This window comes from Diadema antillarum, unplaced genomic scaffold (genome assembly GCF_040938485.1).
Source record: "Diadema antillarum isolate AM-2024a unplaced genomic scaffold, OU_Dant_1.0 scf00000035, whole genome shotgun sequence".
Taxonomy (NCBI): domain Eukaryota; kingdom Metazoa; phylum Echinodermata; class Echinoidea; order Diadematoida; family Diadematidae; genus Diadema; species Diadema antillarum.
This window is the reverse complement of record NW_027270924.1, coordinates 1,913,602-1,936,904: the sequence shown is the minus strand read 5'-3', so window position 1 is coordinate 1,936,904 and position 23,303 is coordinate 1,913,602. Positions and strand designations below refer to the sequence as shown.

At 40.7% G+C, this 23,303-nt stretch overlaps 1 protein-coding gene across 1 annotated transcript in view; it reads right to left on the bottom strand.

Annotated features, from left to right (window-relative positions):
* Window positions 1-226: 226 nt before the first annotated feature.
* Window positions 227-23,303, bottom strand: part of LOC139744163 (endoplasmic reticulum transmembrane helix translocase-like) — a 35,560-nt gene continuing 12,483 nt past the window's right edge. The window contains exons 7-28 of the mRNA XM_071654619.1: window positions 22,173-22,302; window positions 21,735-21,790; window positions 20,947-21,073; window positions 20,033-20,170; window positions 18,970-19,090; window positions 18,497-18,651; window positions 16,943-17,118; window positions 16,065-16,175; window positions 15,251-15,376; window positions 14,494-14,602; window positions 13,130-13,242; window positions 12,409-12,501; window positions 11,331-11,427; window positions 10,487-10,551; window positions 8,810-8,966; window positions 8,073-8,077; window positions 7,377-7,494; window positions 6,038-6,234; window positions 3,974-4,116; window positions 1,861-1,972; window positions 1,197-1,340; window positions 227-334 (exon numbers count right to left, since the gene is read on the bottom strand). Coding sequence (XP_071510720.1) covers window positions 227-334; window positions 1,197-1,340; window positions 1,861-1,972; window positions 3,974-4,116; window positions 6,038-6,234; window positions 7,377-7,494; window positions 8,073-8,077; window positions 8,810-8,966; window positions 10,487-10,551; window positions 11,331-11,427; window positions 12,409-12,501; window positions 13,130-13,242; window positions 14,494-14,602; window positions 15,251-15,376; window positions 16,065-16,175; window positions 16,943-17,118; window positions 18,497-18,651; window positions 18,970-19,090; window positions 20,033-20,170; window positions 20,947-21,073; window positions 21,735-21,790; window positions 22,173-22,302 — 2,601 coding nt within the window. The remainder of the gene's footprint in view (window positions 335-1,196; window positions 1,341-1,860; window positions 1,973-3,973; window positions 4,117-6,037; window positions 6,235-7,376; window positions 7,495-8,072; window positions 8,078-8,809; window positions 8,967-10,486; window positions 10,552-11,330; window positions 11,428-12,408; window positions 12,502-13,129; window positions 13,243-14,493; window positions 14,603-15,250; window positions 15,377-16,064; window positions 16,176-16,942; window positions 17,119-18,496; window positions 18,652-18,969; window positions 19,091-20,032; window positions 20,171-20,946; window positions 21,074-21,734; window positions 21,791-22,172; window positions 22,303-23,303) is intronic.

Sequence of the window (23,303 nt, the reverse complement as noted above, 5' to 3'; positions counted from 1 at the left end):
TTTAATCAAATATTCTAAATATATGATTACATCATACCATCAACTCTCCGCAAATCAAGAAAACAAAATCAACAAGAGGAAACATCTTCATTATGGAAAAGAGAAATTAGCATAATTTCACAATACATGTAGATGATTTTTCATTTTGCAATTCTAAGAAATATGCATATAAATTATATCTTTGTATAATAACATTTCTAATTCGCTAGCGCGACGGCACAGACTACTATGACTCTTGCAATCTGGCCGTTCCCAAGAAGAATTGTAGAAATCTGTCAATGATGAAAGCAGCTGCCATGTCACCCACAAGAACTTGAAACACAAGAAATCGGAACTGTTTGAGAGATAGAAATATAGAGATAGATAGAGAAAGAAAAAAATTACTCCATGATATAAAAGTGGAATAATATCAGAGGTTATATACTCACTGCCTATAGAGGGCGAACTACGTAAAAATTGTCTCTGCTCACAAGGATTGGAGTGCCCTCCTCAGTAATGACAAACTTCACTCTGCATGTGTATGCACTGTGCACTCACAAAACTCTATTGTGCAACACATACTTGAACTTTTGAACTTTAAGCTGCACAGCTAGCTGCTGGTGCACAGGGAGCAATCGGTACTCTGCCACAGGATAATAGGCGGTGCAGTTATTTTGTTATTTTCGCGACATGAAACTTTCACTGTCACTGGCATTCAATGCATCGTTTAGAATTGTGCACATTTTGCTTTCGCAATCTTGCCTCGTCGCCAACTTTGCAAAAGTTTCATGCACGCAAAATTTTCTGCAAAATGAAATTCAACATTTATACCATGAAAACAAGAATTTTTCAGAATAGACAATTTTCCTATTCAAATATCAATGAGTAGGACCTGAGGAATCATCTTTCCAAATTTGGTGCTTTTATCCGCTGTGTAACGGTAATCTCAAAATTTGACATTAAGCAAACTGACTATAGACTGTCATACTTCCGGCAAAAATTTTTGGCTAATATCTCGCAATTTTGTTGGTACTCAAATGAAATTGTATTATTACAGCGTTATTTCACACATTTCGTAGGCATATGTGTACATTTTAGAGCAAAAAATTGACAGTTCTGCAGGCATATGTAAACTGTTTTGCACTTTAAACAAGAGTTATGAATACTCCTTCCCGTGAATGCTGTGTACCTAATGAGGTAACCACTACAATACTTACATCAGTTGTAAACTCGACTATCTCGAACTGATCGGAGATGTCTGGCACGACGCCGGAGACGAGGGCGAACACGGCCACGGTGGAGAAGAAGAGACTGTAGAGGAGGGGCTTGTTGTCCCTCAGGGACTCCATGAACGGATGGCCCTTTAAGTGAAAACAAACAAACAAAAAAGCTACACATTAACAACTAGAGAAGCACTCTGAAAGCAGAGACTTCTGCCAAGCAGCTAATTCCCACCACTGATTTTGTTCTTCAAACGAGATCAGTGATTTCCACTCATACAATAAGGAAAAAAGGGAAAAAGAATAGGAAAAGAGTGAAATAGCAACAGCAAAAGAAAATAAATTGGCCCCCCCCCAAAAAAAAACAAAAACAAATCACATGTGAAAGTATCACTGGATGATAGAGATTGCAGATGTCAAGTACGAACCACTTTTTGTGCAATTGAGCCCTTTGTGATATATATATTTTAACTCTCAAGAATAAAAATGTCATCTGATATCATCTCGTGATAGCCAAGTTTGTTCTGCGTACTTCTCCTCTGCCTCTCATGTGTCTGCTTCGCTGGACGTTAAGAGATCATCGTTCTCCCTGTAGAATCAGGGAGACTTGGCAAGTTCGGACAAACAAGAAGCACACACAGCAGACAAAATGTCTCCTTACCTTGTAATTTACAGCAAAGGTGCTAATCTGCAACATCATGGACAGTATATAGACTGTGCTGTTGACCAAGTTTGGCTCAAAGTCCTTCTCTAGGTCAGCAAACTTCTCCTCCCTGAAACAAAAAAACAAACAAAAAAACAAACAAAAACCCAAATGTGAATATATAAGTGAAAAAAAAAGCAAAATACAAACCAACAAACACACAGAAGACGACAGACTGATCCCAACATTGTAAATTCATCACTTTATAAGACACACGAATCACGAGTCTAATGTTTCATGGCTGTGACAGTCACTGTAAAATGTGAAATATTTGGCTTCATCAAGGTTTCTTTGAAGGTGACCAATTCCAAATATTTGAGCAACCACTTTGCAAATCTTCTGTCCTTGTCCCCATAAAAATTCACTACTGGTGCCTTCAAAGCTTTTCTCCTCCTCAAGCTGTGTTTAGTTACATGAAATTACTTGATGGGAGCATTTTGTAAAAAGCTGACAGATATATTTGTCTATCCTATTAGAAAAAGCTACAGATACCCAACACATTACACTAAACTCGCAAACATAAACTACGCATATTCGCACACATATTGCCGTGTATGCATCTTTGTCACCAGCGATTTCTTCCTTCAACAAATACAGAGCTGGAAGCATCTACTTGAGAGAAATCATTCTTATGACTTCTTACAAAAGAATATTTTATGATAATTTGAGAGCAGACGCATATTGTACAAGTGGAAATTTTCATGCGAGTAATTTTTTGCACTTTTGGCCAAGTATTAAAGACGAATGTCACGTTTTAAATTTCGAGGATGAACACGACAATTGAGTGAGCACTTCTAACAACTCACCGATGCCGTGACAGTTATGAGTTTTGGCAGCACATAAGGGCACCAGTTAAGGGTAACTGGTATGCATTACGACAGCAAATTTACTCGTGCTACAGGACTAGCGAATGTGAAGAAAATAACAAATAACATAGCAACTAAACCCCAACAATATACCTATCTTGAAATCACAGATACAAAATTACATTTCATAAAACAAGCAAAAATGTGTGCACTTTTACACACACTATCTTAGTGCTAGTTTTATTCAGGGATGCCAGTGGCAAATTGCTCTTGGGCCGGAAATTTTTTTTGTGAACGACATTGATGTGCGCGAAGCGCAAATCACGAGCGCGAAGCGCGAAGACCCTTCGGCCGGGGTCCAGGGCCCGCTCAAGGGCCCTGGAAGCTCTGGGGTTCTTAGATGCTCTCTGGTGCAATCTGAGCATTTCTGAGGGCTCTTCTTCCCTCAAATCTAATCCAGAGAAATGAATTTGTAGCAAAAATAAAGAAGTCCTAGTGCCGTAAACTCCGTAATTTTGCTTCGTTCAGCTGGCTTGATCGACTCGCCATACTCTCTCAGCGCTGTAGCTATAGCGAGAGCGCAGCGTGATCCATGCACCGCACATAGTACATCGCCTAGAAACACCACACGTTGTTCGATCGCGATCGCACGTGCTGGTATAATGCTTTCCAGACAATAATGTGGTCGTATTCTAGAAAAAAAAAAAGAATTTGTAGCAAAAATAAAGAAGTCCTAGTGCCGTAAAATCCGTAGTTTTGCTTCGTTCAGCTGACTCAATCGACTCACCACACCGTCTCAGCGCTGTAGCTATAGCGAGAGCGCAGTATGATTCATGCACCGCGACCGCTCATAGTACATCGCATAGAAACACCACACACTGTACGATCGCTATCATCGCACGTGTTGCATGTCCCAGCTAGCAGCAGCAACATCGCGCTAGTTTTGCATGACAGTCGTTTTGTGATATTCTCATGCCCAAGTATATGCGAAACATACTACGAAATCGTGAAAGTGAATGTCCCGTAAGTTTAGATGATCATATTTTTTTGTTTTTCTTTCTTTCTTTCTTTGTTTCTTTCTCGTGTTTTCCGGCTTTCCCACACAGACGGAAATAATATCACGAAGCCGGAAATTGGACACCAAAATATGAAAAAGCCGGAGTTCCGGCTATTGCCGGAAAACTGGCATCCCTGTTTATTGCTTTGCAAAATGCGAGAAAATTTTCCTCACAGGTGGGGAAAGTGGACTTTGCTTGGACACTGACCTCTTGGGAGACCTGGCCTTGGCCTCCTGGACAAGGTACATGAGGCAGAAGAAGTGGACGGCGAACTGAGACATGACCGTCACAACCGTGTACACGTTGAATATGTTCGGCAGGGGCCGACTCCTCGATAGCACCTTCAGAGGCTGGTGTGGGGATGGAAGCGACAATAGAGTTAGACAGCAATCATCCACAAGTCGTATTCAAGAAAGTTAATATGCACTGCAATAAAAGCCATCAGCAAATTTATTCCCAAGACATAGCCTGACATTCTGCACAAGAAAATCATGGCATTGCTGTAATCTGAGCTACCCACACTTATCCCATACAAAAAGAAATGATTGTATCAGGGAGGTGCTAGAGAAGGAGAGACAACTACTGCTCTCCTTTGAAGTCATGCGCGGCACCGCCAAGAAGTTATGCGTTCAACTACAGGTGTTACCCATGTGCTTTGACAAAAGAGAGCATCAATAATCGGGTCTAGCGCTCTCACATCTAGAAATACTTGCCCCTACTGCAATTCGCTCTTGCTTTCAATGTGATGGCAACAATGAATTTGTGTACCTTGAATTGGAGCAGCGAATCAAAATGCAGTGTAAAACTGACAATTTTAACAGCAAGTAGTTTAAAAGCACGCTGGAACACGCTTTAGCGGAGTACTTTATTTGAAAGATCAAAATATCCCAGATTAAAAGATAGAAAACTAACATGCGGAAATGTGCGCATTACAGAAAAATATTCGGTTTTTAAGAGGGCCTACTTTTCATTTCGTTTCGATTTGCACATTACGAAGAAACTAGAAATACATGTTTATAATATTGAATTCTTTCCTAAACTATTCTAGATCAATTCGAGTATTTCATTTAAAATTTTACGGTGAAATAAAGCTTGTAATTCAACGAAAGGTGAAATGCGTTCTTCGTCTCCGAACTTCGTCTTGCAACTAGAGCAGTGCCGAGCATGACTTAAAAGCGTAGTGGAATGCTAGACATCCCATTGTAACGCCTTGAACCCAAACATGTGTTTGCATGAATTATGAAGAGTTGCCACTCCATCTCTGTAACACCTCCCTGATTGAATCTTCCTTCACACTACTGTGTGCAAGAAGAGAATAAAGGAAAACACAACTCACCTTCAGCTCTCATAGAGAGAGAGAGAGAGAGAGAGAGAGAGAGAGGAAAAAAAATCACACACACACACACACATGTACATACACTCAAGCATTTACAGAAACATACATAAACACACAAATGTAAATCAAATTCACTTAATCACACACAGAAACATAACAATATACACATTTGTAAATTGAATACACTCAATCATACACAAACACATACACACTTGTAAATCAAACACACTCAATCATACATGTACAGAAACTCATAAACACACAAACACATAAATACATTCAATCCTATAGAGAAAGATACAAACACACACATGCAAATACACTCAAATATACATTGAAACATATAAACACACACGTACACACATTAAACACATCCAGAAACACACACATACTTTGCTCTAAAGAGAAACAACAATTTGGAGATTTGAAGATTTCACTGGATGTTGCAATTTGCCCAAAACTCTCATCAGTACTTGACATTAAAGGTGCATAGTCCCGGTAGTGTAGAGGGCGCTGTTGATGATACTGCCGATCGACGTTAGCATTGATACGAAGATAACCGAAGTTGAGCTGTCATCAAGAGTAAAGTGCGTAGGTGTTGCTAAGTAGCGTTGCCTTCGTTGTCTTCTCTGCGCATCGCGCAGTCTGTAGTAATGCCAGGGGGCGTGCATATGTGCTTGTTATCATGACATCACAAAAGAGGTTTGCTAAAGCTGTCATCCCCCTCAGCCGAATCATGAGCCGAACTGTGATCTGACCACTGACTACAGTGAATAGAACTTCTTCGGACTCGGGGAAGTGGGCCACAGCGTAAGCGCTAAAGAGGAGTCGATAGCGTAGGTCTCTATAGGAAACTTGCGCCGTGCGTCCATGTACGCATTTGACTAAAACACTGGGACCATGCACCTTTAACTGATGTCATGGCATGAACTAACCTTTGACCTTGAAATAAATAGAAAGCAGCCAGCCAATAGGAGACCCTGTAGTGTGGCCTGGGCGTCGCTGAACTTGACCCCGTCCAGGTACAGCACACTCTGGCTGTAGGCCAGGATGAGAGCGTTGAGGGCCAGGATCTTGAACATCTGGAGAGTGGTGACCAGCGTGCAGCGGCCCTGCTTGATGATGTGACACACTGCAGTGAAGAGTGAAAGCAGTGCACACATACGAGGGGCGACTGAAAAGTTTTGAGCCTAACATAGAAAGGATTAAGACATGAAGGCCAAATTTGGTCCATGAAGTCTTCATTATATCTTAATCCTACCAAGCGAATTTCTTGGTCATAACAATTTTTATCCTTATCTTACAGGTTCTTGAACTTTCTGTATCAGGTGATTCATAAAAAATGGACAAAATGATCAAAAAAGGCGTCTTGTTTCACCAGGAAAATGCTCCAGCGCATTCATCAGCGGTTGCAATGGCAACCATTCATGACTGTGGATTCCAACTAGTTCCGCACCCACCGTAATCACCAGATATAGCCCAATCGGACTTCCACCTCTTTCCAAACCTCAAAAAAGATTTGGCTGGACAACGCTTCACCACTGATGAGGAGGTCATTGATGCTGTTGACTCCTACCTGGAGGACCAACCAAAGAACTTCTACTGCAGTGGCATAGAGGCACTACGTCACCGCTGGAGGAAGTGTGTGGACTCACAAGGGGACTATGTAGAAAAATAGAGCAATAAAGTACTTCTGCCTCTTACCATCTCTTGAAGGCTCAAAACTTTTCAGTCTCCCCTCGTATGTCACGTTTCATAAAGATATCAAGAGCCGTTTCTGATATACAGTGAAAACAAGTGAAATCTTTAGGATTTCCTCTTAAACTTTGAACTTTGACCCCATGGCCCAAAACTTGCCCCAGAAAATCTGGCAATGTATATATGCACTAAGTTTTTTGAAAAAAAAAACGCCAAACAAACAAACCTTGAAGCATTGCATAGATATGGGTGAAATCATTAAATATCAATAATTTGACCTTAACGTTTGACCTTTGACCTTCAGCATGTGCAACCAAAAGCTGAAAGGCACAACTTCGTCCTCTCACAGATATATATACCAAGTTTCATTTGGATACCTCTAACAGTTAAGTTATGCTGTCCACAAAATTGATTATGGATGGACGGACAGACAGACAACCTGAAAACATTATGCCTCTGTGGCATAAAAAAAGAAAGAAAGAAAAGAAATACAGAGAAAGAACATACAGGTCAGAAAAGGGTCATGGGTGGAAAATCAAAAAATGATTTAAAAGAAATTTGTCCACCAACACATACCACATTGCACTGATGAGAGCTTGGAGGTGAATGGCGAGGCTATACTGGCATCACCCAGCTTCACAACCTGGGGCTGGTCTTGCTCTTCAATATCCTTCAGAAGGGCATTAATCTTTTTCTGTCAAGGGATCAGACAATACAAGTATCAGTGTCACTAAAATATCCTGGGTTTGCGAATTCTCCGGACAAAAATACAGTCACAAACAAACAAATAGACACCAAATGTATGGGTGTGCACATATGAATATACTGTACATACACTTGTATTTGCTCTGAAGGGAAAATGATAAGTTAGCAAATTGGGAAAATTGCACCAATAGTTCATACACTGTATGAACGAAACAAAAAATAAGAATGAAATATTTAGCCTATCTGGTAAAAACATTTTCTTATTTGAGATGAAGAAGTACAAGATATGTTGAAAACCTGCCAGTTAGCAGCTCTGTAAAGTATATAACTGACCTTGATCAAATATTTCTGTGCACTGATTGGCAGTTGCACCACGTCCATGAGAAAAATCATAATCCCTTTGTTTCCTCATAGGATATCTTTTTTTTTTTTCAAATCTCTCAACTCACCATCCAACTTTCATCTCATAAATACGTGTATGCACACTGTGACTTTTTGCAGTAAGAACAACCTCTGGAAATAATCTCCTGGGGACAATGGACTGGCCTACTCACTGAGGTAGCTTACGTTTTCTTGGATGCTAAATCTTAACTAAATTTATTTGTTTGTTACACCCCCCCCCCACATCTTTCTTTTGCCGGAGAAAGTTGAAGTTTCAAATATTTTCCCATAAGGAAAACAATGAGAAGACAAGTAGGGCCTCGGGAATAACAGTGTTTAGCCACTGACAGAGCTACCCTACTGAAACAAAACAAATAAATAAATAAACTAGAAAAGCACACAAAGAGCGCAGACCTTCGCCAAGCATGAAGCTTATTTCCACCACTACACTGATCTTGTTCTTCCATAGAGATATCATTCGTACACACAACATCGGTGCTAAAAGTTGCCAGATTTCCAAATATAGAAGCCTTTGCTACATCATAAGCCTTCAGCTGCACGGTGCGCCTCGCCCCAACAGAAACTAGAGCATGCACTTTAGTGCGTGCAGGCAAACCTCAAATACGCGCAGCCTGAACTCCCAAGTTCATTGACCCTACCTGCCAAAACATAAAAAATCCTTCATAAATTCCCCCCAAATTCTCGGATCATTACCAAAAGTTTATCGTTTGTTACTTGTGTCATTCTCAACCTTTCCTGCAAGTTTCATCCCAATCTGTTAACTACTTTTTTAGTTATTTTGCACACGGACAAACTAACTAACGAACGAATGAACGAACGAACAGTAACGAAAACATAACCTCCTCCCTTGGCGGAGGCAATGAATAAGAGAAAGTTCCGAGAATGAAAGATCAGGCTGTGACTTACCCTCGTTAGGTCCTCTCCCTTGGCTATAGCCCTCTGACGTGCTGCCTTGCCTCCACCAGCCCCATGCCTTCCCCCATGTGATGGGCCCGGGAGGGCCTTTTCAGGGGCCGCTGAATTCTTGGCCTGCTTGCCGTCCGCCACCGCATCTCCCATCTGCGTTGCAGAGTGTATAACGCAAGAATGTTACCATTTTACAAGTATTATTGACACATGCGCATATGACAAACAACCAGCTCTCCTTCCTTACAATGAGGGAACTATCTAAGTAATATGAGATCAGCAACCAGCAGCTTGATGCATCCTGCACACGTTGTACAATTGATAGAGACCCAAGCTACACGAGTGCATCGAGCCAAGAAACTACCATCTTAGGAACAATGACAACTAAAATGACAAAACAAAAGCCAATCTTTGTATTTTTTTAAATTCCATTTTACCCATTTTTTCCTTTCTCACAGATTCACATCTGAGCATCAGCACTGAAAACAAAATGTTTCTAGCAACAAAAAAAATGTACAGTCTGCTATTCTGTAAGCATATTTGGAGTTGAATTACACACCTAAACAGACAAACAAACAAGAAAGAGAGGACAGAAAATGTAATGGAATCGTTATTGGTCAAAAGTAAAATGCATGCCAAAGCAGGCAGAATTTTTCAAAGACTCCACATGATATGATACAAATATTGCCTTTTTAAGGGAGTATTCCAACACTTGCTGCCCTTATGGGAGTCATATGTTAAAAAAATATATATATTTTTCCTAGGCAGGCAGTGCTGAGGAAAAATATTGCCTCAAGGCGAAATCATAACTCTCATGGGACTGTCAAGTCAATATATTCATCATCTTCAAAGTTCTACTCCTCACCTACAAGATTGTCCACAACTTAGCACCATCCTATCTTCATCATCTGGTTTCCCTCCGGACTATATCTACTTCCTCAACAACCAGATGCCTTCGTTCTCACTCCACTGCACACCTTCAACTCACATCGGCACCGCGCACCCGTACCCGTTATGGCAACCGCGCCTTCAGTGTTATTGCACCTACACTATGGAACAACTTGCCCATCCACGTCCGTGAAGCTCCAACAGTAGACTCCTTCAAATCATTACTCAAAACTCATCTGTTCTCTCATGCCATGTAATTTGTATTGATTTGTTAAATGCAGTCTGTATATATGTTAAGTTCGTTCTTTAAGTTATAACTTACAATGTTCATCTTATGTATTTTGTATCTTGTATTGCGTTTCATCGTATCACAATTTGTATATATTCCATAATTGAATCTATTTTTCCAATTTTTTTCTGCAGCGCTTAGAAACGTTGTAATAAGCGCTTTATAAATGATATTTATTATTATATTATTATTATATAACAGAACAGACAAGGGAATATATATCATATTGTATGGTCTCAATAAATACACATCATTTCATTGTAGTCTCGTCTGGAGCCAGTCAAATTATGGAATTATATTGCCTGATGTTACATCACTGCATGCAATATGACAACTTTGATGCTCTTGCATTAGTCATGTGACTGCATTATGACCCAATCAACAACTAGTATTTATATAGCACATACAATACAAGCAAGTGCACATCAGCAAAGTGTGAAATACAGCCATAGGTCTAAGCTAATGCTGTTTGGAGCCTCGACTCCCCACATCATACCTCATCTTTCTGCTTCTTCTTGTCTTTAATCACCCTTCCTGGAATATTGGAGAGGAGAGCCACACCTTTTGGCAAAGAAATGACAAACAATTCACGTCAGCTTCAGACTATGCTTTACACACCATGACAGCAATCTGACTACACAAACTATTTCTAGATCTCTTCATGAATGCGAAGTCTGTGCATAAACAATGTACAAACAAAGTAATAATATGTAATGACATCAGTCCTTCAAATCTAGGGCACACTTTGTTGACATGTGACATAACTGAGTTGTTAAGAACCATGTATATATATAGTCAGCTGGAATATTTAGAGCAGGAAAAAATACCTGTCTGAAGCAGTAATATCTGAGAGCAATAATCTAACATGCAAGATATTTTGTCTTTCAAGTGTTCCAGAAGTCTAAAGGAGTCAGGGCCTTATATCATATGGAATTGCAGTTGATAGTAAAGTTGGCTTCTGCTACAACTCTATATAACTCTGCACTGGACAAAATAACAATCTCTTGCCAAGCTTTCAAAACGAGAGGTCTAGATCCAGCATATTTTCATTGGGGAATCGTTTTACCTTGCCTGAACTATTTCTCTACTTTACACCTTGTCAACAGTGTTTGAATATCAGTATTTGAATATCAGTTTTTGAATTCCATCCTATAACAGCAATGTGCAACACATTTTGAATGACTGCAGATAGCCGCTGGCATCGTCCAAGTTGAAAACTGGGCAGGTGCCACGAGAACAGACAAAAAGAACATCACTGTCACCGAAGTTATGACGTGACAGCGCATACCCACTGACCTATTTTGAATAAAAGTCTGCAAAAAGACTACACATAGACTTACCAACGTGTGCATGTTTGAGGGCACCCACATCATTGGTTCCGTCTCCACACATGAGGGTGGTGAAGCCTAGACTCTTTAGGGTGGTGATGACATACTCCTGTTAGAAAAGAGATCATGTCATTTATCTGCATCCAAAAGTGAGGCAGAAATGAACTACCCACGTATTAACCAATCTTGTCAAAAAAAAAAAACATTTCTGCAGGATGATGCCTTGTATCATTCTATCATAATATCCATCGTTCACTGCTAACATTTCATAAAGTGCAGAAAAACTTCTCTCTAATTCCGGTAACTACTTTGGTCATATACTCATTTGCTTTTGATACAGAATTATTAAACCCTTCACGGAATTCATACATGATACTTCCAGTGGCAACACATTCTAGAAGATAACAATTAATGTGTTTATCTCAGTTCAACATTTGCTTGCATTAATTCCTTGTCCGGGTGATTCCATGCAGAAAGCATATAATCAGATAACTTCATACAATAGTATACAAATAGTGAATGGTCACGAGTGCAATGGTACGAGATTTCGCATGAGGTGAAAGATAGAGGCGCTCTATTCAACGAGGCGAAGCCGAGTTGAATAGTGCGCCTCATCTTTCACCGAGTGCGAAATCTCGTTCCATTGCACGAGTAAAGGCCATACACTATTTGATTTATACAACGTCCAAGTAGATCTTTTTGGTCTAAGTAGGCCTAAAAGTCGCTATATGTATGAAAAATATAGCCATACTTACATGTGGATCCACTGCGATTCTCTTTCTGGCTTGCGCAATCAGTGTGGATACAGGTCACAGCTACACTAGCGCTCATACACGTACACTAGCACTACGTAGGCCTACGTACGCGCATGCATGTACCGCACACGTACACTGTGCTAGCTGCACGCAGTACCGTACAATTTCTCGAACAGTGGAATAGAACGAAAAAATAGAACCAAGTTGCACGCAAAAATAGAACCAAAATTGCACGGCGCGTTGAATGGAGTACTTATTGAATATCACGTCACCAACAATCCTCCAATCAAATTACAAGGATCTACTTGGACGTTGTATAACATCACTTACTGTACCTTTTGTTTCGGCGCAACTCTGGCAAACACTTTGACTTTTGGCAGTATGGTGTTCAGGAAAGACTGGTTGGTGGCTTGGAGATGTGTTATAGCCTGCAAAGGATGACCAAAAAGGGAAAAGAAAAATAAAACAAATGACTCATTATCATCATGTGTGTGTTTGAACTAGTGGAAAGAATATTAAATGCTGCATGTCAGTATCAGCCTCTCCCGATTTTCTGCAATGTCATGCATGCGACTACTCTAAAAGTGCAAATTTATTTGTACACAGTTCATTAAGACAAATTTTGTTTTCTTGATTCCACAGACAATAAACATACTACTAATAAACGTACTGATTTACATATTAAACAAATTACAATTACATGTACATGTTTTATCATTGGGAATTTAAAAAAAAATATCAAGCAGCATCAAAATGTACCAAACACTGAAATTTCCATATTCAGAGAATTATCTAAATGGTGTAATTTATCTTAAAAACCAATCCTGGAATTTATGGGTAGAAACAAAATTTAGAAAGCACAAATACACTTTCCTAAAGGAACTCTGCATATATTCTTTGCATTCAGTTTAGTGCTAATTCATAAATCAAATACATAAAGAAGAAAAATCATCATATTCGAAATCGCTTATGAACACACATTAGCTGTGTGAGGTGCACAAGTAATTTCAGTTTGAATCATTCTCATTTTTTCAGGCCGCTACGTCCAGAGCATACCTCGCCTGTGAGGCAGAGATCACTAGCCAATAGGAGTCGTCTCTCTTCCTTGGAGGGGACCATGGGATACGTCACAGAGTCGTCAATGGCCTGCCAGTGCCACTCGTCTGATTCTGCGCAAGGGAGAAAGGAATCATGTACATACATTCTCAGGGCCCTGTTTCATACAGCTGTTCGTAAAGTTACGAACAACTTACGAACGACTGGTGATCAGTTCTTATGTGCTAATAGTACTGCTATACCTATCAGAATTTCCATAATTCAGCACAAGAACTGATCACCAGTCGCTCGTAAGTCGTTCGTATCTTTACGAACAGCTTTATGAAACACCCCCCAGGACTGCCAACACTTACACATCAATCAGGGAATTCCAAGGAGCAATCAGGCAAATATGCATGTACCTGCATGTGAAATGCACCTCGGGGGGCAAAAGACAACTCCCAAATTCCATTGTCAAGGCCTGAGAAGATATTTTAGGAAACCTCACCTACTCTATCAATTTGCCTTCCCTTTGTGTAAACAATAAAGAAACAAGTCCAGAAATGGTACTCTCTGCCACAATCAAACAACCAAACATTAGTAGAAACAACACCACTACAATGAACAGGTTTAAGCTGCATTTACACTATGTTCCCCGGCAGCCACAGCAGTCCCATTTGCCCGTAACGTAGTGCGCTGTGGGTAGATGAGACATTCTCCTGTTCTCTCCCCTTCGCACAATGGTCTTATTCATTCCAGTCCTCGCCCCAGTGAACATGTAGCTATCAGGCGCTGTTTTCACGGTGTCTGGTCAGACTAGACTATCAATATTTTCAGTCGCGTCCCGCTACTGACAGCCTCCAAGTTTTGTTACGGCCTATTACCTGCCACCCCGTTTTGTTGCATTCACCCCGTTTTATCACTGCATACAAGATTCCTCATTAACACCGGGACTGCCGTGGCAAATTTTTTGACAGTCTAAAAATGTGACATGGCATCCTAGCAATCACGGCCTCTCGCGTTTGCCAATCCCGTCTCACCATGTTGTTTCAAGCCCATCCCATTTTGTCCACGGTGGCCTGAAACGGGGCTGCCGTGGTTGCCGAGAACATGGTGTAAATGCAGCCTAACTACTGCACTAGCAACGATAATCCTTTAGTTTTCACTATTATAAAATTAAGAGTTACAGATTGAGAAATACAACAAAATATGTTGCCATCAAAGTAAGAGTCACAAATTGAGTAATAAATCAAAATTTGAAAGCCATACTATCGTAATATATTTTATTAATAGTTTATCACAAACCAAATATCTTGTATCTGCATCGCTAGGACTGTCAGCCCCATATACCAACACAATCATAGCATCTGCATGGTAACACTTACCTGTCTCACAGGGTGGCTTGAGGATGAGTGTGTGAGGTTTCCTTGTGAAGCGAAGCTCCTTGGCCACATGGCAGGCAGTTAGGGGGTTGTCTCCTGTAATCATGGTGGTCTAGAGAGAGGAGGAACAAAATTTACTCATTTATATAGTACTTGTATGTAATTACTTTGATATTTGCTTTAATTCCTCTTGAACTTAAAGCATAAAGCATCCACCCGTGGGGGCTCATGAAATGTAGAGATTTCGCTATGTTGCCGGCTGTAAGTTGTTATGAATTCATAAAGTTTTGGTGTTGCTATAGCTGGATAAGAAGATTACAACAGTTTGTGACATCAATGCAAAATAATATTAGAAACTTAGAAGACAATTCTACAAAATATAATTTTCATTTTTGAGAAAAGTACAATCATATTCCTTTAACTTGTTACTGACATGTTATGAGTAATATTGTACCCCCCTGCTTTTTGACAGAGGTAAAATCAATTGCTCTTTCATTATGCTTGAAGAATGAAAATATGTTAAATTCTCTATTTTCTTAGTATTCTTGCTCTGCGATGATGTCACAAATTGCGGTAGTCTTCTCATCCAGTGATGGTGGCACCGAAACTTTAAGAATTCATAACTTTTCAATGGATTGTCCAATTTTCCTCAAACTGCATTGATACATTCTACAAATAATGCTGCATCAATTCAATCCACATGTACATATGGGGAAAGTTCCCCTTTAAAGTCTGAATCTTGAATGGTCACATGACTCACGTAATGCGAGGCATGCTGGATCTCCTTGATGGCTGCCTTGGAGTCCACCTTGAGGGGGCAAGAGATGATGACAAAGCCAGCAAACACAAGGTCCTTCTCTACCTCATCCCGGCTCAGGTCTCGTAGCTGTAAGGCACGGGAAGAGAGATGTAAACACAACATTCAACAACAACAACAAAAAATGCTTGGATGCATTTGTTGACTACAATAAGCCAGTCCGCAGTTTCATGTTGTGCATAAGCAGAAAAAAGGTCATTCAGACCAATGGGCATTGTGGTTTTTAAATTTGCTGGGATAAGCATCTGTGATGTATCATTATGTAATAATTATCCATGTAATCCTACTAAATGCTGCTTGCCAGGACATCAACCTGACAGTAAAAAGTGGTATTTGGCAATATCAACAGAAAGAGATTGTTGATACATTCAATGCAGGAAGATGAAATGGATGCTTTCCCAAGTGTTGATTTACGGATCATTCTGGTCATCTGGTCTATGCAAGTTCATTCTTTGTTTGAGCAGGATTTATGAATACCATAAATCGTTACGTCAAGCTTTTAAATGCATGATGTCGCTCTGAAAACGAGTGAAGAGCCCCTAACCAACTGAGAAAAAAAGAAAGGTCATTCAGACCAATGTGTCCAAGAGCTAAATCCGAACTGGCTTATTAGAGCTTCACAGACTTATATTCAAACTTCCAATGCTAAACCCGTAGTATACAGCACTAAGTGTAACAAATGCACACAAGCTAATGGGCTTGGCATTACAATAGGGTGGTCAACTGTGCCAATATATGGCTGAAAGGTCCCCCATACCTGCTGTGAAGACATATGGCCAAGTTTCCTGTGGCCCAGGGCCAGGACCCGGGCACCCTGTCTGGACATCTCTGAGTGGACCGCATCGTAGTTATCTGGGACGAATGAGAACTATGTAGAAAGGAGACAAAAAAAAAAAAACAGAGTTTGCAAAAACATGAGAATACCCACCTCCAGTTCATATCTCACTGACATTATTTACAGCCATATCTGAGCGACATACTCATTGGGCATGAACGAGAACTACGTAGGACTCAGGAGGGAGCAAAAACGGCAATTGTGCACAATGGGAAAAACTACTCTTTGATCGTATGTGAGCAACACAAAAATATAGACATACATGTACATGTAAAAACTGTCGTCATTACAACAATTCACCCTCTGCAGCTGAGTGATACTAGAAACATAGACATATAAAGGATTATCACTACATTTAGTGCCACAGTATCAATGGTATCAAAGGAACCAACAGGTTACTTGATAAACTAAATGTCCTGTTCATTTTTCACCTTGGAATATACACCGTATAATCTTTGCTCAATTCAATGACATGCCAATTTTGGGATAGTTCACTCAGACACACTGATGAATAGGGCTATTCCCTACTAAAGGCATCTTATGAGAATTGGTTACACCTGAAAAATATGTCAGAACAGTATCTTATTTTTTACCAGTGCAATGCACTTTGAGATTAAAGCAGATGCAAACAAATTGACATAATAACGGCCTGTCCATTCATAAAGATATACACATACAGTTGTAAGTTAGTCAGTTAATCTTGAATGAAAAATTGGTGCTTATCTCATCTCCTTCAATTGATTACATGTCACAAGTTTGCAGACTTTCTAATCCATCTTTGATTTGTATTCGCTGCTTACCATCGATCGGAGCGTCTCTGGGGCTCCTTTCACCGTAGCCAGGTAGGTGCAGTCGACCGACCCGGGCTCCTGCAGCGAAGCGATCACTGCCATGCGCTTGAGGGCGCTGGAGAAATGGTACCGTGTGACGATCTTGAGGGGCTGGCTTCTGAATCGCTGAGGGATCACAACGTCACCTATTGTGTGTGTGTGTGTGTGTGTGTGTGTGTGTGTGTGTGGAAGGGGGTGGGGAAGATATAGTGACTTTAAAGAAAATAATGGATGAGGTATTCAACTAAACTATTTTCTATGCCAGTTAAAGTGCAAAACCTTGCTTCAATGATCTGTGCCTATCTACTCACCATTAACTCGAGCATAAACTTTATTTATGCACCTTGATGTCAGTGATGAAGATGGGTCACAAAAAGTTTGGCTTTAAGGACCATAATATGTATCACTCAGGATTTTTCCTTTACATCTCTGGCCAAACTGGGCTAAAATGCTAGGTGAATTCACATACCACGACAAAAACAGCAAATCTTAACCCTAAAAGGGCCGGGGGGGGGGGGGGGGGGGGGCGGAATCCGCTCCCCCCTCGACGTTTCGCGCAATAAATCTGTAACGCAAGAAGGCCTCGTCTCGATGCTTCTTGACTTTCTTCGTTCAAGTCTCGCGCAACTTTTGAGACCAAATTTGCAATGTCCGCGCATACTTTTGCGAAGCCACGCCCATTTTTGTAACGGAATGTCGCCCTATAACGGGCACAATTTTGTGATTTTGTGTACATTTCCTATGGAAAACAGTGTTCTGTCATGAAAGTCATAAAAACCTGATTATTTTTACAATTAATCACTTTCATTGATTGATTTTGTGCTAATTATGGTAGAAAAGTGGTCAGTGATAATTTCCAATGAAAAAACAAAGAAAAAACAAAAGTTGAAAAACAATAAAATACATAAGAATTGAAATGAGTTTTGCAAGTTTTTGTGATGTACAATTGTTGAATATGACAAAACAGATTTCCAGATCAAAAATTAGACTCTCAATGCTTTTAATTAGACTAAAATATCATCTTGAGCTTAATTTGCATAATTAATTAATTAAAATTAGAAAATGATTGTTTCAAAAAATCTTATGACACAATCTTGTAGATTATGACGTGGGTCTAACGCAAAATTTCATCGCGATCGCACCACCGATGGCCAAGATCTCAGGGGGGGGGGGGGGGGGGGAATCCATTCCCCCCCGGTCTGAGCATAGCCAAAAAGGCCTGGCCCCTTTAGGGTTAAGGGAAAATCAATTAAAAGCATGATTATATCAATCCTGCTGTACACTTATACATGTAATCATACTGTGAATAATGACTCTTTTATGAACTTTCATTCACATATTACAAATGACGAACTCAGAAGTCATACACTACAAAGGGCTATTAATGCCAAACTTTAAACTTCTCTCAAGTTCTGACCACAAATGCTGAAAATTGAAGAAGAACACAGGGATCTCTGCAAAAGTTGAAAAAGGCACTGGACGTGGAATGCAATTATTTTTGCATCTTGCATCAGTAAAACTGACCCTTGGTGAGAGTCCAGTCCACAGCGGTCAGTGTGGCCTTCTCCAGGGGGTCCCCAACCAGTGTGTCGTCCAGCTGGGCAAGGGAGTGACACGTGGCCAGGACCTGGACCGTCTCCAGGGGAACATTGCTGATGGCACACATCTTGTCCCGGCCCCTGGGCAGAGGTCAAAGAAAAGTGGAAAAAAAAAAAATCAGTTGTATATGTGGCATCACAGCACTACAGTAAGATCCCATGGAAGCTGGCACGTTCTATCATTACCAACATACTTCTGTTCTCAAAGTGATCATACAGAAACAAACATTGTCAATTAAAATCGTCAAACCACCAAAGTGGGACCAAAATCAACACTGAAACAGATCCCTTATCATAATCACAATACAGAGAGACTCGATGAATTAAAACAAAAAACAACAGGAAATTGCAGGTCTATCACACAGACAGATTACACAGCTGAATCGATGTACTACTTACTGCAGGCCCGCCACACCCTCAACCACCAGGTTATCACTGGTCAGTGTACCAGTCTTGTCGAAGCAGCAAATGTCCACTTTGCCGGCAAATGGAATGCGGAATGGCTCTGTGCAGTAGACACCTACAAGTCACAAAGAATGACTAATTAGGATTTTGTCATCGTCCCCTTGGGAAATGTACTGGATTTTTTATGAAAATGTTTAGACTAATTTCTACTTTTATTGTACATCATGCAGTGTGGAATATCAACATTGCACTAAGTCTTCCAGGTACCGTATGTGACAATGATGGAATGCTGCAAGTGTCTTTTTTCTCCACAGTGAAACTTTACTGTAGTGCATGTAAGCAATACTGTACAAGTGGAAATTTTCATGGTGTTGAAATTTTCAAGAATTTTGCGCAACCAGCTACTAGCGCGAAAATAAGAGCAAGCATATATCTTTGCTTGCTATACGTTTGCCTTGATTCCGGGGTATTAAAAAAGCATGAAACTCATGTTACCCAGCTCAGCAAAAAAAAAATTAAATGTACTTGCCAATATCCACTTTTAGAGTAAACACACTTCATCTTGCACAAATGCATGAAGACATTTTTCTCAGGCCTATGACATTGCTTGCTCACTCCTATACTGTCAGGATGTTTTTACCACTACTGAGCACCCTAAGACCAATACTTCCCTACAATATCTTCAGCCTTCTTTAAAATATGTGAATTTAGCTTGGGGATGGGGAAAAGGAGTGGATAAGAGGGAGGGTGAAGGAGAGGGGGGGGGGGGGGAAAGGAGGGGAGATGGGGGAGGGGAGGTGGTAGAGGGGACAGGGGAAGGGGGAAAGGGGAAGGGGGAGAGGAGAGGAGGAATGGGAAGGTGGATGGGGAAGGGAAAAGGGGAGAGGGGAGGGGAGGGGAGTGGAGGGGAGAGGGGAAGAAGGAGAGGGAAACCTGCAAGGGGTACAGATCACAGGCAAAAAGGAAAGAGGGTGGGTGAAAGGAATAGAGGGGAGTGGGTAAAAAGGGAGAGGGTGAAGTGGGTATGTGATGCTCTTCATTGGCTTTCCAAACTTGCCTAGCTTTGTGAGGGCCAGTAGAGAAGAGTTGACTGCCAAGGATAGCTCGATGGGGAGCTCTGGGGGGACGACAGATGTCAGTATGAGGGTGCACTCCAGGAACAACTTGTACTTGTTGCGAGTTGGGTCCTTGGTGCCTGCGACAAAAAGGAGACGAACCTTCAATACTACTTCATCTAAAAAATCCATGCATTCCACATTCATTTTGATATGATCTGTGATGAAAAGTGAAGGACAACTATAAACTCCTGTATCAAAAAAACTTCGCAAACAGCATGCCAATGTTTGATTCCACACAGTACCAAACAAGTGCAATCACCAACACCAATGACTATCCATGTATTTCCCTTTGCCTCGTCTACACAACAAACAATCACCTCTGGGCATTTTAAACATTGCCATGCTGGCTTCATGTATTGTAACCTAGAATAGCTGCAAACTAGTATATAACAGTAACTTGCATGCAGGATTTCCAACATTTTACAGAACGGAGGTGTGCCTATGTGCCTCACAATCAAATTTGCGTGTTAAAACATCACAGCTGTCTCTACTTGACTTTGCAACTAAGAACAAACATAGGAAAAAGTGGAAAAGACTCGGCAGGACAGACACAGAAGAAAATACATAAGCACGCATTACGGCATGGAGATAGCATTATCTAGAATCCCCTGCAGTTATATATACATCAAGCACCCCGGTATTTCAAAGATTCAGACATGAATAAATCCTAATTGTCTGGACATTGCGACAGAAATCTGAGAGCTGTTTCACTGAATCCGCTTGCTGCTGAGGAACAACCCGCACAGAATCATGCCCCCCCCCCCCCCCCCCCCATGATGGCACGGAGAGAGAATATCACCAACCCAGTCCTTCTCTGCCCACAAACCGGCAAAAGTTAGCAAACAGAGCTGACCTTCGATCCAGACGTACGAGGCTGCCGCGATGGCGAAGATGAGGAGGAAGAGGATGAAGAGGAACGTCTCCAGGTTGTTGGCCGTCACCCGCTTCACCCCAAAGAGGATGGTGCTCAGGAGTTTCCCCTGAGACGGGAGAGAGAAAAGGATGCACAACATCAGACCATAGAATCCATACTAGATGACCAACCACTACTTTACTAATGTTCACACCTGAACAGGTTCTGTTTCAATGTACGGTGGAACCTTATTATTGAAGGGAGGTCGGACATAACAAAACCTCCACCTATAACAAGCTAATTGTGCAGGTTCTAACACTATATACTTCTTTGTTTCTGTACTCTGGTATAGAGAGTAACCAGATATAACAAGGTAATTGTTGTGGTCTTTAGGTCCCCATTATGACATGGTTTCCTTGTATATGTCTGATGACACTAGATTTTTTCATCTCCCTGGCATTGAGGTTTACCGTACACATCTACTTGGCATGTTTAACTCACTGCGTGCAGGCACTTAGTGTTGCATGTACAGAGCCTATGGGAAATTACTATCTCAAAGACAGGATGGGTTAATGTTGTAAGTCAAGGGAGCATTTGTTCAGTGTATTTGTATTTCTTCAAGAATATCAAGTGATGATATGAAACTCGATCAAATTTTGAGGCCTTTCTAAATCAAATCAAGCACTTATGCTCTCTTCAATCAGAATGATTTACCCAACTGACTGCTAATTCTCAAAAGTCCTTTAAAATATAATGTTTTTCAACAAAATCCCACATTCAAAACATACCTGAGAAGTATTGAAGCCAGTGCGCAGAACGTACGCTATACACCCATTGTCTGTAGCTGCCAAGAGAAACAAAAACACTTTGGGTTTCATGTACGCTGTATATTACATTGAGTGTTAAGACAAGCTGGGCAAACTGGAAGACGCCTTTAAACATAATGATACAAAGATGAGTGGATGAAGTTACTGTTACATCAAATCTCCTACTTTAAGTCACTATATCTGAGAGGGAAAACTCTTATTACGTACAATCCAGCTGATTCAATGTACAATACTCTTGAAGTTTCAATGTTTATTTATTCAACTTAACAGCGTGGACATTATACCATAAATTATGTTATTTTTAAGCCTAGGAAACCCAAATTATGTCTTTATGTCTGAAGACTCTGGCACACATCCCAAGTTTATCAACAGTTCAAAGTAAGAGGAATGCTCTTTTACCTTTGAGTCCTGGAGCCGACTTGCTCGGGGGCGAGTGCTGAACCACCTTGGTGCCTCCAAACAGAACATGCAGCTTGCCGTCCATCTGGAGGTCCAGGACATTATCTGGGTCCAGGCCCTCCACTGGCTCCTGCAATGGTCAAGAGATTTCTATGAAGGTCACCTTTTCTCCTTTGCCTTCAATATTAATGTTAACATTGGCAGGTCTGGGACTACATGTTTATATACATTGTACAATGGAATTTTGTTAACAAGGAGGGTTGACGGTGGGAAAGCATTAAAATACTATGGTGATACAATTTTCAAAGGATAAACAAACCAGTGTACACATATGCTGGATTAATTCATTTTTACCTGGCACAGAATTCCAACTAAATTAAGTCATATCCATCAAGATGCTCAAGAGAAACAGAAGTCAGCCATCCTCATTACCTCTGGCACATAGTGTATTCGCTGGAGTTTGTTAATTGGTCTGTTATCAGTCTTAATCAAAAATTATGAATGGATTTTAATAAGATTTTCAGGATAAGTTCATTGTTGAAGTTGGAACAGATGATTGCTTTTCTACAGTTCTACATGCATGGCATTCATGGCCTTTGTGGAGATTTGTGCTCTTTCAACGCTTCTACTTCCAAATATTTTCCTATGCCGAGAGCAAGGGATAAGTTACAGTATATACCAAAATAAACTTTGCGTTAAATTTACGTGTAACGCAAGCGCCGATCGGTACTGCGTTAATCTTTCTGCGTTACAAAATTAACGATCACCGTGCGTGAATGATCGTTACAGATCGTTACAGATCGTTACTGTGCGTTACAGATCGTTACTGTGCGTTAATTTTTAGATCTTGCGTTAGCGGACTTGTCATGTGGACTGGCAAGAAATCTCGGAAATTGCGAGACTCGGAGATGCCTCGGTTAAGTAACTGTCGTTCGTAATATTTACTACGGACAATTTCCTGCCGGCGGAAGGCATTTAAATAGCGATATCAAATACCGAAAAGATTTTGTAGTTGAGCAGAACTCCCCTGGCAATGTCGTATTGTCATGGTCGTCAAATTTGTACTCATGGGCGCAGTCAATGGAATCGGGCAAGCAAAAATTTCGAAGCCACATTTTTCCCCACAGCCAA